Genomic DNA, 16,411 nt, shown 5'->3' on the forward strand with positions numbered 1-16,411 from the left:
TTTGAATGGAGACAGAAAATTTTAAATGCATTTATTCCTCTTTTTTATAGTCTCTGCTCTGGTTCAGGTCATCATATAGTGAACTACTGAAATACCTAACAGTCAGTCACATGCTCTCAGTCTCTTCTCTCCCACGTCCATCCTGCTCACTGACACCAACATACTATTCCATTACACAGATGTAATTGAATTCTCATCCTGCTCAAAAATATATGATAAATCTCTGGCTTTTTTAAAAGATCCCTGAATTTCTTCTAGATTAATTTTGGTCAAATGGCTATTGGCCTAAGTTGGCAGAAAATGCTGTATTTAAGAAGCATCTACTATTGCCACTATAATATACATTCCTACTGAGATATTAATCAAATTTGGAAATTAAGACATGGACACTGGTGCTCTCCTCACCCTACAAGATTTCATGAGAATGCAGAGGGAGCAGAACAAAGCCTGGACGTATTCTACTACCCCAACTGCTGCCCAATTGCCCAAACGCCTATAGAAGCAAGCATCCATTACAAAGGCTGTCAACATTATTTTGTTACTTTTGGTTCCTTTGTAATCTGCACCCCCCAACTTCTTACACCCTTCCTTCCTTCCCTTCTTTCTTTATTTCTTATTTATAAGGATATCTATATTTGAAATAATGTGGGCAACTGTACATTGAGGCTTAAACGAACAAAATATTTTTCCTTTAGTCTCATTATATATCTTTAGGGACAAGCCTTTCTGATAGGCACTATGGTGGGGTTTAGTCTATAATTCCAACAGTGTTGACTCACTACAGCAAATTAGGAGGTTGTATCTGTTAAGTTTCTAAAACCAACAAAACAAAAAACAATAACAATATAAATAATAAGTTAGAAACAAAACTATTTGAGACTTTGAACATTTTCAGTTGCATATCCAAAAACACTTCATTTTGTGTTATAATCATTATGGAAGAGAAAACTGAGGTCCACAAAAATTAAAAGCCTTGAGAGGTCATAAACTTAGAAGCAGAACTGAGTTTATCACCCAAATATTGACTTCCAGTGTAATTCTCATTGAAAAGTTCTAATGATTTAAACCAGCAATTTTCAACCCTTTTCATCTCACTGCACACATAAACTAATTACAAAAATTCTGCAGCACACCAAAAAATATATTTTCTGCCAATCTGTCAAAAAATTGGTATAATTTTGGTTCATTCACACTGAAAGGCTATTGTTGTATTAGCTGTTGTTATTCTTTTATTTGACAGTCTAAGGGAGAAGAAAGAGGTCAGTCCCCAAGATTAAATAATCAGGTATTGCATGTTTTTAATATTCCTGCAGCATACCAGTTGAGATTCGCTGATTATACAGTTCTGTGATTTAGAAAAAAGTACTCTAAATATTTTCACATTGATTTTTTACACATGTATTGAAACACGTACAATTGTATTAGCACATTACACAACACCTTATGTTGCCATCCAATTCACTTTATTTTCCCCCGATATTGTTTCTTATGCAAGCTGCTTGATCAAGGGTACTGACTTCCTAAAACACTACTAAACAAGATGTGTTGAATAACTGGTTCATGGTGATCATTATAATCAGGTTTAATTTGAACTTAAATCTAAAGTTTTCAGATTGTATGTTAAAAATACAAAATTATAGCAAGACTTCACTAAGAAATAATAGTAATGATAGTAACAGAGTAGTTACTATGTGACAAGTATTGTTCTAAGCAATTTAAATGTAACAAATTATTTTAAAAAGGAAACATTCAACATATCCACACAGCAAGTAATGTCATATATTTAGAGTAAACTTGGGGCTAGTTAAGGGCAGAGTCTGTCATTTCATCTTTCCAAGGTACCTAGTGTTCTATCACATTGTTTAGCATCACTCTCCCTGTATCTAGCTTTCTCCATTCATAGGCTCTAACTTGCCTCCCATGAAAAGGTGTATGTGATGACAGCTCAGGTCAGTCCCCTCAGGAATATTTCTATTTCAGTGTTCTGGAAAGCTTAAAGTTTTATATTATTAAAATAATTAAGCCATAAAAGAATAGTAGAGTATAAAGTACTATAACAAGTAGTGGGAGAAATATTTTGGGCTGAAAACCTACTCAGACCCCCCTTGAAACTTACCTGCTCTTCATAAAGTTGGCTCTGAGTTTACACTACAATTTTAAGACTTTATGTAAGTGACATGTGATAGAATAATTTTACCAGCTATGTTTTATTTGTTATCATATTATTATTTTCTCTTGGGAGCTTCCCCAAAGCGGGAATATATCTTATTCATCATTGTATCTTCAATTGCAACCTAGTACAATACATTGAAAATAGCAGATAATGGTTAAATTGAACTAAATCATTAGCTAATATCTAAAATAAAATAAATGGCTGAAACCCATGCAAGGGGAATGCCATTTAGTTGAAGAGGCATGAACATAAAACCATGAGATTGGGAGTCAAGACTAGAGATCTGCTACTATGTGGTTAGAGGAAATTAATTATCCTCTAGAGTTCTGCTCTTTATCAACAAAGGAAAGCAGTTTTATTGAGAGACTTATAAGGTTCCTTTCAAATCTAAAAGTCTTGATTCTAAATCTAGGTGCTGATTGATACATTAGTAAACTACGGGCAGATGACTCAGGGCAAGATGGCTTTACATAGTAAATTGGCAGATAGGAAGTTAGAAGACAAAGACTGAACACAGCTTCCTTCACATATTCTGTTCCCCTGACCTCCCCCAACTCTAGATCTTTATTTCTTTTCTTCTTTTTACAGCCAGACTTTTAAAGGTGTTTATGCTCAATGTCTCCTCTCTCTTACATTCTTTTAAATCCACTCTGATCAGCCTTTCACTTCCTCTGACTCCACCAAAACTATTACTGCAAGTTAACACGACTTCCTACTTATTAAATCTAGTGACCATGTCACGCTCCGCTAATTCTCTCCTGCTTCAAGTACTTTCTTGTTGTATTCAAAGCCACTATACATACATGGTTTCTGTCCTATCTCTCTCCCTTTACATTTTAAATCAGAAGAGAGGATGGTAGTAAATCCACCATTCAATCCAATGGCTGGGCATTTCTAATACATGATTTCAGCTGGGACTCAGTTACCTTTTTTCCTGTGACTATATAGGAGAAGTAGGAACATGGTAACATCCTTTTAGTATCTAGAATCTTACTCATGAACTTTACTGTGAGATTCAAAACAAACAGTAAATTTGTCTCTTCCAAAAGAAAACAGAAGATATATTAGATACCTTCATTATAGGTAGACCTTAATCATGGGTAGATTATGAAAAGACTAAACTAAATAAAAACAAAGCATATATAAAATATACAAAGTTCTCATTTTTCAAGTTTTCATTCATTATCTCCCTTCTAGGTCCAACTATATCACATGTAGGATTTGTCTACATAACAACAGTGATGTTTCTAGTGGAGAGGACTTTGATATAAATCATAAAAAGTAAATCAATAACGAGTGTGCATGACTGAGGTTCCAACAATCATTGTCAAAGGAAACAACAAGACAGCAGAACAGTCTAGAGGTAAAAGACTTAATGGTATTCAGGGCTAGCTAGATGTCAGAGAACAAAACAAAAATAAATCTGCTGAAAGTACTTCATTAGTTAAAATTATTAACTTAGTGACTGTTTGAAGCAGATAATAGATTGATACCTTTAAATGCACTTAAATATTAAATGGCATTAAATGTTCTTAAAATGTGTTTAATCCTAGTAATTGACAAAACATTTAAGGGGGTATATTCACTGACATATATTTAAGAACATATGAACATATCCTTTCCTAGGTACTAAGCAAAAATCATAGTGGTCAAGAAATAGATAATAATGACAAATACATAAATACATATTGAGAGCTCATTACATTTTTATGTTTTATAGAGAATATTCATATTTTATAATACTTGATTTAATTTAATTTAATTTATTATATTATTTTTGCCTTTTTATAATATCCCAGCATGTTTTAACAGTTTTATACATGGACGGGTGTTAATGAATAATTAACACTCTACAATTAGAAAGATTATAAAATTATTTTAGGGCTAATTAGATCTTACATGTAACATTATAGACATTATTTATAAAAGATGAAATCAGGGAACAAAATATATATTCAAGACTGAAGGACATTTCAATTATATTACAAAAGCACAAAACTATTCATTTCTTGATTTGGCTCAATAACAAGAGCAAACTATTATAATATAGAGAAATTTTAGAATGTTGATTTTTTTTGATGTAACAATTTTAAATGCTGACATTAAATAAATGTGTGTGGCTATATTTCATTATTAATCTCTAACAAAGCATATGAAGTCCTACTTTTTTGACAAAACTTGGTTGTGGTGGGTTACAGAATTAAATCATCAAGAGTTATAGGAAAACTAAATCTAAGTATTAAAATCAATCATCTTTTTCATTCACCTACACAATACATTAATTCATGTATATAAGACTGTGAAAAATCTACAAGTTATAAATATTGTTTAATACTGTTGAACTCATAAAGTTCATTTCCTTAACTACTTTAAATTCTGTTTTAAGAGAGTTTTAAATTAGTTTAATTTAAAAACAATTTCTGGTTTTAAAAAATACTTTGAACTTTTCTAAACGCACGATAACATGTCTATTACTATGTTCCTCAGAATCTTATTCCTTAACTTGACCAACAAAGCAAAACTCCTAATTTTAATGCTATCAATTTTAACAGAATAGGATTTTACCAGAATTTAATAATAAGGTAAGTATTTTAAAAACAAATTTCATGTTCAGAAATATAGTACAAAAAAAAAGCAGACACATTTAATATTGGGTTACTTAATATGGGACTAATACTTGTATTTTTGCATATTTAATTTAAGAAAGCATTTTTATGCACATCACAAAAGTCAATATTGTGAGTTTAATATATAGAAAGGCATTATTAACTTCATATTACACTTGCCTTTTTTCCCATTATTAGGTGGGCTTGGTGTCTCTCCCTCATTGTCTTTGTAACATTGAAAATAGACAATAATGGTTAATTATTAATACCATTAACAACCCAAATAAAAATCAAGCACACCACAAAAGGTGACATCACACACTAAGGAAACAAATCCATGCACTAAACATGACATCTCACACCCATGAACACAAGAGTAAAGTATATCCTTCCTATCCTATACAAAAAGTAGAAAAATAAAATGAGGAATAATGAGTCATTTTATGAGGTTAGGAAGATTATAGTTATATTTTATGCTAATTCGAGAATTGATGTCATTCACTAACTTAATTTTGAGAATAATGTATAGGCAATAAGCTGGTTCGACAAATGGGCTTCTTTATCCTAATAAAGTTTTAAAAAGTGATATTAACTATTGCTGAAGTCCCCAAACTAACAATATCCTAAAAAATGACTTTACTGTTGAAGCTAATTCATGAACAGTGTGAAAGCCTTTCCCTATCAGTATGAACTAGTAAAACATATTTAAGAATGAGAAATATGAAAATATTAACTGCATAACTAAATTAAAATAAAGTTCATTCCTACATTATTCATAAGAATGGCATTCCTATAGCATTTCAGGAAAATGAAAGATGTGCATCATTCTAGTAGTCAGTATACTAGAAATTTTTAACAGAGATAGTTAAACATTTCTATGAACATGCATCTAAACTTGCCTTTGTTTTCATTATCAGAAGTAGTCTGATTTTTCTCATCTGTATAACATTAAAAAGTTACTGTTAATCCACAACTGCACCTTTGAAAAATGCATCCATGAAAATACAACTCATCCACAATTTACATAATAGCATTGCTTTCGCACAATATTAAAGGGTAAAATAAAAGGAACATGAAGTACACTTTATTATTCATGGATAAAAAGTGATGATCATTTAAAAATAATAAAATTAGATCTAAAGTTACTCTGCATTGTTCAAAGAAAAAATTTTTTAAATGACAGCTTAGATAAGTTTTAACTCTGAGTTTCAAACTAAAGTAGTAAAAGTTGGATAAAGAAGTATATGAATATATTTACTGATTATATAACATTTTAAGTTTTAAAATCCTTTCAGGAACATTCTGACAAAGAAAGTGGAAAAAATTATATGTAAATATAATAGGAACTTAAAACACCAAAATGAAGTTGTCATCATAACCACTTAGAAAAAGGATTCTTAGATGAAAAATTATGATGGCTAATAAATATTAAAGTAATATTGAGTTGGAATGAAGAAAAGGAAACTATAGTTAATTGGGGATTTTTTAGGGAAAAAATTTATGGATAAAATCATGATAGTCTCTAAAAGTATTAAGAATTAAAATTTGGAATTTATACTCTGCTCTATATTTATTTGCAATTTGCCCCTACAAAATCAAAATTCCTGAAAGAGGAGGCTAGGACTTAAAAGCACCTTTACTCAGTGTGACACATCGTAAAATGTAGCATTTTAATATTTTTGAATAAATGAGTGAACAGAATGTAAAGCTGGGGTAAAAGATAAGTGTAAATCGTGGTCGGAAGCATTGTCTATAATTTTAGTGTGATTAAACATTAGAAAAATATTCAAATGGACAAACTAAATATTCATTTAAGTTATCTAGATAGCTTATATAATATCTCTCCATTAAAAATTAGGTATTTTAAAATTAATACTGAAAAATAATGTTCTTTTTTGTACACTATAAATTTAAAATTGAAAAGTTATACTTCTAAAATATTCAATTATTTATTTTAGACACAGACAGACCTGCCTTGACCTCTTCACCCTGCTTTTCTTCACCCTGCTTCTCTTCACCCTGCTTTTCTTCACCCTGCTTTTCTTCACCCTGTGTTTCTTCACCCTGCTCTTCTCCCCCCTGCTCTTCCACATGCCCAGTTTCTTCATTAACTTCTGTATTTGCACAGTAAAAGTAAAATAATAATAAGAAGAAGATATGTATATTTATTACTCTTAAGTGAAACAAAACACTTCAAATTATTCATGATATATTAGTGATTATTAGAAGACTAACAGATTATTTTTAACAAGTTTCTGACATATCTTGGAATAAAAATGTATACCATAATAAATAATCATATTATCACCTTTTATAATGACTTTGACTTGTAAAAGAGAAATTATGGCCCCTAAAATATTTGCAATATGTGAAAACTATGTAAAGTATACAAAACCTTTTTTTATTAACTTGATACATTTTTATAAAACTAAAATTACAAAATGCCACTACATCAAAGTTAGGGGAAATTTTTAAAATATTAATAATGCCTTACTGTTGTTTAGCACATTCTGCTTTCATTATATTGCTCCTATTTTCTCTGGTTTCAAGACAAAGAGGGACGACTAACGTTTTACCGCCATCAAGATCAATATATATAAGGCTTTAAATTAATTTAATTAACAGACTAAAATGTAACCAAAATAAAAAGAAATTAAATTAGGACTTGCTCATTTTTTAGCTGTTGAACAGGATTAGAAAAATAAATTTGTCATTACTTTTATTCCAAAATAATGCAATTAAATTACAACTTCTCACAACTTTTTAAAGACAATCCAAATATAAGTTGATTTAGACTATCAATTAATAGTCTGTTTTGGGTTATGTACCTTTAACTTCAGTTATAAGTTAAAGACTTCTAAAGAAATATTATATACCTCCTTTAAAGCTAAAGAAAATTACATAATCATGTATCTACCGGTCTTCATATCAACATTTATAAAAACACTGTTAAAATCACTCACAATTTTAAGCAAAACAAACAAAAACTCCTTTTATTTCAAACTGGAAAGGATAGGGGAGCTTTTGGCTCTCCTAATTATAAAAATGGAAAGACACAATTAGAGACATTAAAGGAAAACTGGGTTTACAAATAGTAAATAGAATGTTTGTTGAGAAGCCCATTAAAAACTTCCTCAAATGCAATTTTCAGTATCAGCACTATGTTAGTTTTCTGGTGTATTTACTATTACAAAGAATGTAAACTACTCATATGTCAATAGACAATTGCTATAAAAGATATTAAAATTGAAATTACGAAAACATGTTATATAAACTATGTTTCTGATTTCATATGCCATTAAATACCATCAAAATTCTACCTTGGATGCATACTACAGAAGTTTCCTTTTGGAAAGTACTTTTAAAATTATATACCCCATTCTAATGCAAATAATTGAGATGTATAGAAATGCTGCTAAAATATTTTTATCGGGTCGCATAATATCATGAATCACTATAGCATTAAGTTGTTTAAAATCATGGCATATAGCAAACAGAAATAACCACAAAATAGAAGTTGATAAATCATTCAACTACAACTAAGAACAAAACTTGTTCCAAGTTACATATAAAAGGCAATAAAAGCATTGCTGCCCAAATGCAATGCAGTTGAAAACTTGTTACAAATGGGTTACAGAATATGAATTCAAATATACATATTATAGAATGACAAGATTATTTCAGTGGTGTTTTATACACTATTGAAGTAGCTTTGCAGTTTTTAAATAAATATTTCACACATTCATTCAACAAATATTTATTGAGGGCCTATAATGTGCCAGGCATTATTCTATGTGCTAGAGATTATTTAAGAAATAAAACAGTTAATTCTTCAAAGTTACCAAGTCAATTTCTGAATTATATAATTAGCAGAGAAATGCTATAGTCCTAGTAAATGTATGACACACCATATATCACAACTCAGTATTTTCTCTTGAGTCATAACGTACTGTGACAATAAATCTGTACGTATTTAACTTTGATATACTGTAAGCAATCTTGCTACAACATGAAAAATGATGGAGGAAATACAAGTCACAATGACTATCTAATTCAACAACTCCCTTTTCTAGAAAGCCAAATCTAATAATTACAAGATCATCCTAAATACAAATGAAATATATGATGATAACTATAACTAGACTAGGTGTGCACCCTCAATGACATAAACACAGACTGCAATTGATATCTTTGGTTAAAGTCTTGCAGAAAGCATAGAATTCTGCTTAAAAGGCAAATTATATTTTTTTAAAAGAGAAAATTTTATCTTGCCATTTAAAAGAAGTTAAAGTCTTTGCATTCTTACCTGATTGAATGAAAGATATTTAACTCCTTGGCATAATTTCCAAGTAAAAGAAAAGTCAAATAGTTTACTAGAAATTATGAAACAAAATAATTTTACTGCATATAAAAGTCCATGTGAAAGAAGAACACCAATTGCAGTGGGTTTATTTTTGCTCACAAAGCCCCCCCAAAAAGGCCGTCAGCACAAAACAAACACTCCTTCATGTACAGACCTTCATAAGGTTCTATCTCCTTGACTCCATTGTCTAGGAAAACAAAATAAAAACAACAAAAAAGGGAACCAAAGCACAGGGGTTAAAAACAACAGAAATTTCCAAAGGCACAGAATGTATCAACTATTAAAGAAAAGTTAAATAGTGATTTGATTTTTTTTCTTTTGGCACAGCATATGCAGTTACCATATAAAGGGACCATTTCAAAAATAACAATAAAAATTATTATATTCTATCATCCCATGCTTTTAGAGGTTCATTAACTAACCAAGAATTTATAGATGCTTGGGGAGTATATTCATCTGTGTGTAAGCAAATAATGCTTCTTATGCAAATATTTGAAAATATTAAAATTATCAGTACAACATGCATCTTTCTTTGCATATTCGTGATTACCTTTTTCTGGCACTCCGCTTTTGAGAAGGATCACCAGTGCTGTGCATCAGCTAATCAGTCCTTCGCAGTGTGTGAAAATTGATTTGGCTAGTTACTAATAAACTTTATGTAATTATCAACAATTACATAAACTTAGTTATAGCAAATAAAATATATATCATCCAACTGCTTATTAAACAAGAGCATTAAGTTTACTTTTTAAAATGTATTATTTCAAATTTGTAAAATGCACAAGAGCAATAATGGTAGGTTACTTTACCTGCAAATATTACATATTTTAAATGCAAAATATATAATACTTAATTACTGCTAACTGCAACTAAGGCTTTCAATGAACAATGGAAGAAAACTAACAAAGGTAGTAAAAGACTTGGTTCACCTTAGCTCCCATGTGCACCTCCTATATGACATAATTAGAAATAAAACTTACTTCTCTCCAGTGTTCCCTTTGGTGGAAGTTGTGGAAGTTGCCGGCCCCTTCGTCCTGCCACTGGAGTACTTGATGGGCTTGTTTGGACAGACCCAGTACGAGGATGAGACCTACAAAATACACCATTAATATTCACTTTCAATAGAATGAGCTAAATACTTCTAAAATGATAGCTGTATAAATGCAATTTTAAAAGAAGTTTAGCTGCTGGTTAAAAGGTTAGGAAAGTAGGACACAGTATGGATATTTGGATGATTAGCTAAATAGTCAAAGATGTTTAAACTTTTGTGTAATATGCATATGTACACAGATACATGCACAGAAATCCTATAGTGAAATTCATGGACTTATTAATGTAAATTAATATTCTAGCCATACTAAAGCAAGAGAATTCTGCAGCTCAAAAAATAAAAGGTAATGCTTTACATTTCTTGCTCCCAGATTTCAAACTCTAAACTCTATAAACTCTCTCTCCCTTGACCCAAAGAGATTTTTACTCAGGCTTATAATGGATATATCCCTTTATCAGACAATATCTGATGAAACTAAAAATAAAATCCTGAATAATTCAAAGTTTATCTAAAAAAGACAACAGTCAATACATGATATTAGTATTGATAGAAACTAAAAGCCTAGTTTAGTTTTATTTGCCATTATGATGATTATTCCAACAGTGATGTCTAATGAACACAAACAATTTCTCATTCTGTAGGAGAAGAACATGATAGTTATGAGGTGCATTATGTGGGGATTTACCCAGGACTCCTGATAAATGAGAAATCACAAAACAAATGCAGTCAGGACAGTTAATAAACATTTTACAATGGTAGCCACACACTATTATATCCACTGAATATAAATAGTGTGCTTACACTGAAAAGGTTAGTATCGACTGTTATTAGTGATTAGCCAAGGATGATAGAAGAGACCATTTAGCTGCTGGGAAAATAAAATGGTGTGTTGGTGGGGCAAAGGGGAAGTTAGTCTGATTGATTTATCTTTCACCTCGATAAGGCAGGTGAAGGAGGGGCAGATCTTCCAGTCATTAATGAAGGCATCGACCTCATGAGGTTTGTATCAGGACGTTCAGTGGATCTGGAGCGGGTGGTGGTCCGCTCTAGGAGAGGCCGCTGTTCTGTTGATCTGGATCTGTGATATGGCTGTCTATCTGCTGCTTCACAATCCCTGAAACGTTAGCCAGAAAGCAGCTCAGTTGATCTTTTGTGCCCTTCTGCTATTTGGTTATGATGCATCAAACTGATTTTGATAAAGGTAATTGCTTAAAGTCACTGAATATGTAACAAAAATTCTCTTCCCCAATATTCTGAGAAAATTCTCACTAAACTTTAAGATCTTCTAAGGAACCAAAATCTGTCTTTAATAGCAATTCTCAGTGAAGATAATAGGAGTTGTTCAGTTAGAATAAATGACAAACCAAACCACTTGCTTTCCAAAGTGAATTCCCATTGGAACATGTGAAATATGTGAAGTATTCTATTTTAAAAGAATTCAATGAGTTTTTCTAACATTTTCAAGAGAGTAGAAAAAAAGCATATAAGCACTATTCTCAAGCCCCTAAGGCTGTTTACTATACCAAATAAGATATAAAAAAGGCTTTCAACACCATCATAGTATACTGGTACATTCAAACAGAAGAATCAAAATGTTTCAAGAAAACAGAGCTACTTTGCAGTCTTGTGAAACATGGTCCACAAGAAAAACCACTGTTTAGAAAACTGGTTAAGCAGCCAATCAATGCCTTCTGTCTCAGTGCACTTTAGTGATCATGCCAACCAATACAATTCAGAATGGGTATTAACTGACTGAAATAATAATGGTTCTGAAACAACGTGATTTCTTTGATGACTAATAAACCAGTATCGAATCCTAATCCTTGTTGAAAGAAGCACACTGAAATTTAAATAATCTATCAATATTGATTTATTTCTATCCCTGGAGTTTAGCGTAATGCTTTTACACCTAACATGAGGCCCATAAATGCATTATAATATAAGCCCCATTAGCAGTAAGACAACAGTAAAAATACTAGCTTTGACTCTAAAACTCCAAAGTAATGCATAATACAAAATATACTTCAAATCAAACTATGACCTTCCAACTATTTGTAACTACAGTAATGAAAATGCTTATGTATTATAGATGATAAAGCAAGACTAATGTATCAAGGATGTTCACTTTATCTATACATTCCCTCAATCTTATTTTTGATAATAAAAAGGCAAACAATTTAAAAAAAAAAAAAAGAAAAGAAAGACCACAATTTCCCATATGCAATTAAGTGCATGGCATTTAACTTCAAATCAGTAGATTAGATGGCATTAGAAAGTGAATTTATTCTACAATATATCTTATCATTATCTTACATTTTAAATTCATAGGGTAATATATGTCAAATAATTTTTTAAATATTTTTAAGTCCATGTACCATAATACGATTGATTACCTAAGATAATTTTAATACTTTTATATAAGTGTATCCAGAATATGCCAACAATCTGAGATTAAATGTAAATACATATACAATATTCAGTTACTTGTCAAAGAGAGGGAAAAAGGCTACTTGATAATTTTAAAACTCATAATTTTGTCCTGGCTGGTGTGGCTCAGTGGATTAAGCACTAGCCTGTGGACTGAAAGGTCACAGGTTCAATTTCCAGACAGGGCACATGCCTGGGTTGCAGGCCAGGTCCCCAAAAGGGGGCATACGAGAGGCAACTGATCTATATTTCCCTTGTAATGTGTTTCTCTTTCTCCCTCTTTTCCCCTCTCTCTAAATAAATAAATAAATAAAATCTTTTTAAAAACTCATAATTCTATTTTTATTCTCAAAAAACTATTTTAGAGAAAACACTTCTCTTTAGAAATAAATATGCTCAATAATTTGTTAAATGTTCTTAGTGTACATATCTTTGAATATCTTCATGACATCAAAGGATATACATATCTTAGATTCCTTAAAACTCATTTTTGAAGAATATCAATATTTATAGTTGTCAGAATTCCTATTATCTTAAAATTGACTTATCCCATTAAAGAACATGTATTAATAAAAACTTTGTGGAATATTTAAGATGACCCAAACAGAAATATAGGTTATTTCATTTATTTATACAAAATTTGATTCATTCTGATCCCATCAAGCAATTTTCCCAAGTGAAAAGTGAAACATTAGGATATACACTTTTACATCTTTGACACTATTTTTAATAACTGAAATATATAATTGTGAGTGAAATCCAAAGAACATTTGAATTGTGTTACTACATTCTATGTCCTTTAAAAGGTACTATTATTTATAAAGAAAACAGGTCACTCTTTAGAAAATATATATAGAAAATATATCTTTTCATTTTAAATTTTACTAATATTGTCTCTCCATTACATAAATTACATGACTTCCACTGTGTGAAATTAAAAAATCTGTTATTAAGTAAAATATACAAAGAACCACAGAAAGAAGTAGAAATTTGCTGAAATGCTCCACCACAGTTAAGAGGAATGGAAAGCTACCATATTTTAAATTTTGATTACACAATAGAAGGTCAAGACAGCTCCTGCTCCCACAAATGGGTAAGCATAGGTCTTACTAGATAAGAACTAAGGTCATTGCTGAGATAATTGAAAGCAGCAAACTAAGCGTAAGTCTCACATACATGTCCAGTCTCATAGCAGGTTTTTTAAGGGATTGAAATATAAAATTTGACAATCTGCACCTAAATCCTTAGTGAATTTTAAGATAACATAAACAATTCTGAATAGTAGCAACTGAGCTGTGGGAAATAATTGATAACCATTTACAATGCCTAAAATATTTTAGTGCCTACCTGGGATTCTTAACATGGGATCTGTAACTATATTAAGTAATTTCCTTTGCAACCTTACTTGCTTACTTACTTTACTTTATGCATTTTAAAACATTATTCAAAAAAGACAGTCATATGTTTTACAAGATTGCCAAGGGGCAAGCCATTTAAAGGGTTAGGGAACACTCAACTATATATTTCAATCTTTATTAGGTAAATAATTAGGTTGTCTTTCAAAAAGTGACAATATATGTCATGATTCTATCTTTTTAATAAATAGTTTATATTTTCTAATATATGTTTAAAATAGTTCACTTTTTATATGTGTCATTTACCTGGATAGATTACTGCTCTGCCACATTTAGTGACCATTATTCTGAATTGCAAGCACTTGGAGAGGATATAGCTGAATAGCCTCTCTGCAAATACAGTTTATTTATATTAACTAATAATAATGTAACAAGAGCCTGTATTCGTTACACTAGCTTTAAAATCATATAATAGTATATGATTTTGAGATGAAGATTTCTAAAGAAAAATTAATTTTATAATCATCCTGTGAAGTTGTCCATTTTGAGTCATTTTTCCTCTCAGTATGGTTGTTCTTGAAAGATTTTTAAAATTTCCAAATATATAACACTGCTTCTTACCTATTCATCATTTTTGCTACTTATTTACCCTATTTGAAATCAAAGTACAAGGAAGTTATGCAGCATAACAGGAAGAATAGGCCAGTGGATATTCTTTTCTGTAACCACTTATATCAACCATTGCAAGGATACAACTTCAAATCAACATAAGCTCAATGTAGAGTATCTCTCTAGACAGAATAATAATAATAATATATTCCAAAATAAAAAACAACCAACACAATGCAAAATTTGAAAGTAATTCTCAGATATAGCAATGAAAATAATCATATCTTGTAGTCTAAGCTAAATTGGTCTTATTTCATGTTTGTATTGTATATAATGTCATAAGTAAATCGAATTGATTTTCCTGAAAAATAAGTCTGTAAAAACTAAAGATGTTTAGGAATTAGTTACTATTCTCTTTTCTGTATAAAGAAATTATTTATTTATAAAGCTGAAATCTTTAAAAAATAGATGTATCTCTGGAGGACAAGAAGTATAATCTCAGGAATGGGCTAAGAAATTCCTTCCCTATATCCACATTGTATATAGCAAACTGAGTAACACCAGAAGCATTATCTCAAATGTCTAGAGATTTTCTGAATGTTAGTTGCATACTATAAGAAATAAGTATATAATACTGTACAATGTTTACATGAGTCATTTTAGGGTAATTAATATAACACATATTTGTATAATGTAACAAATAATTTCAAGTAATTATATGACTCAACTATATAATTTTCATGTTCATTATCATGTGAGAGTTACAAATTTAACTTTTTTAAAAACTAGTTGATATTAGTTTAGCTTTGCTTCCAAAGTTAGAAGAATTGCAACATATTCACTATGGAAATCATGGTAAATAAGTACTGTGTAAAAATAGGAACATTTTCTTATTTTGGTGGAAGACACATTACTTTATCTTTGGGAATGATTGCATTTCTCCACAGAACATTTATGTTCAGTTAAATGTAAATTCTGTATGATTGTTAAAAATAAATAAGCTTATTAAAAAATAACAGCAATATTTAAAGTCAGTCAAGTTAATAATAATCTAAAATGTGAAAGTAGTAATAAAACATATATTGGTAAGAGAAAGTAAGAGAGCTTTAATGTAAAAAAACATATTACTATTACCCAGAAGCCTAAATAATTATCAAAAAAAGAAGTAAGTGCTTATATCTAGAGAGGGTGCTTAAAAAGAAAGTCATTATTGGAAACAGCAAGAAGAAAGATTAAATATCCCAATTTCCTCAAGAAAATTAGGGACAAATACATTAACAAACAACAAAGATATATTGTATTATTAAATATGCACATACAGAAGCATTAGATGTATATATCTTGAAAACATTTTTTAGTATCTTATTAAATATTTATAATTTTTATTTGTTACCTCAAAAAAACAACAACCCAGAAACAAAACTACAAATAAGTGGAATTATTTACCCAGCAACAACTAACATGCACTAAATTAATACATCATTAAAATAAATATTTTCAAAATCCTCAGAGAAAATATAATTAGCACCTTCTATCTATAAATTTTTAATTTTACTAAATAGTTTCCATTTTCAGTGGATGTTATTTAGTAACATTTGTCAGTTGTAGGAAAGTCAAGTTATTCCACCAATTATTAGCCCTATGTTTCCATTTCTATATCCTCAAATATTCCATAAAATAAAAAAACATTTTAAAGACGTATCATATCATAGGACTGAATTCGGCATTGTTACTCTTTATATGAATAAATGTGAGGATGCACGGTCCCCACAGTAGAATATCCGAGTGCCACGTTCCACCGTTTCACTGATCCACTTTGAACAACTC

The 16,411-nt window shown here is 30.3% G+C and overlaps 1 protein-coding gene across 9 annotated transcripts in view; it reads right to left on the reverse strand.

Annotated features, from left to right (window-relative positions):
- RIMS2 (regulating synaptic membrane exocytosis 2) overlaps window positions 1–16,411 on the reverse strand; it is a 426,764-nt gene that overhangs the window by 141,494 nt on the left and 268,859 nt on the right. For 7 of the 9 annotated variants that reach the window (XM_090283463.1, XM_090283467.1, XM_090283466.1 and 4 more), the window contains 2 exons: window positions 11,128–11,307; window positions 10,123–10,232 (listed from right to left, as the gene is read on the reverse strand). In XM_090283463.1, coding sequence (XP_090139589.1) covers window positions 10,123–10,232; window positions 11,128–11,307 — 290 coding nt within the window. Of the gene's footprint in view, window positions 1–9,296; window positions 9,330–10,122; window positions 10,233–11,127; window positions 11,308–16,411 lie in introns of all 9 variants that reach the window. The other 2 variants (XM_090283465.1, XM_090283468.1) reach the window with 1 other exon arrangement.

Source organism: Furipterus horrens, unplaced genomic scaffold (genome assembly GCF_987537825.1).
Source record: "Furipterus horrens unplaced genomic scaffold, mFurHor1.1.pri manual_scaffold_7, whole genome shotgun sequence".
NCBI lineage: Eukaryota > Metazoa > Chordata > Mammalia > Chiroptera > Furipteridae > Furipterus > Furipterus horrens.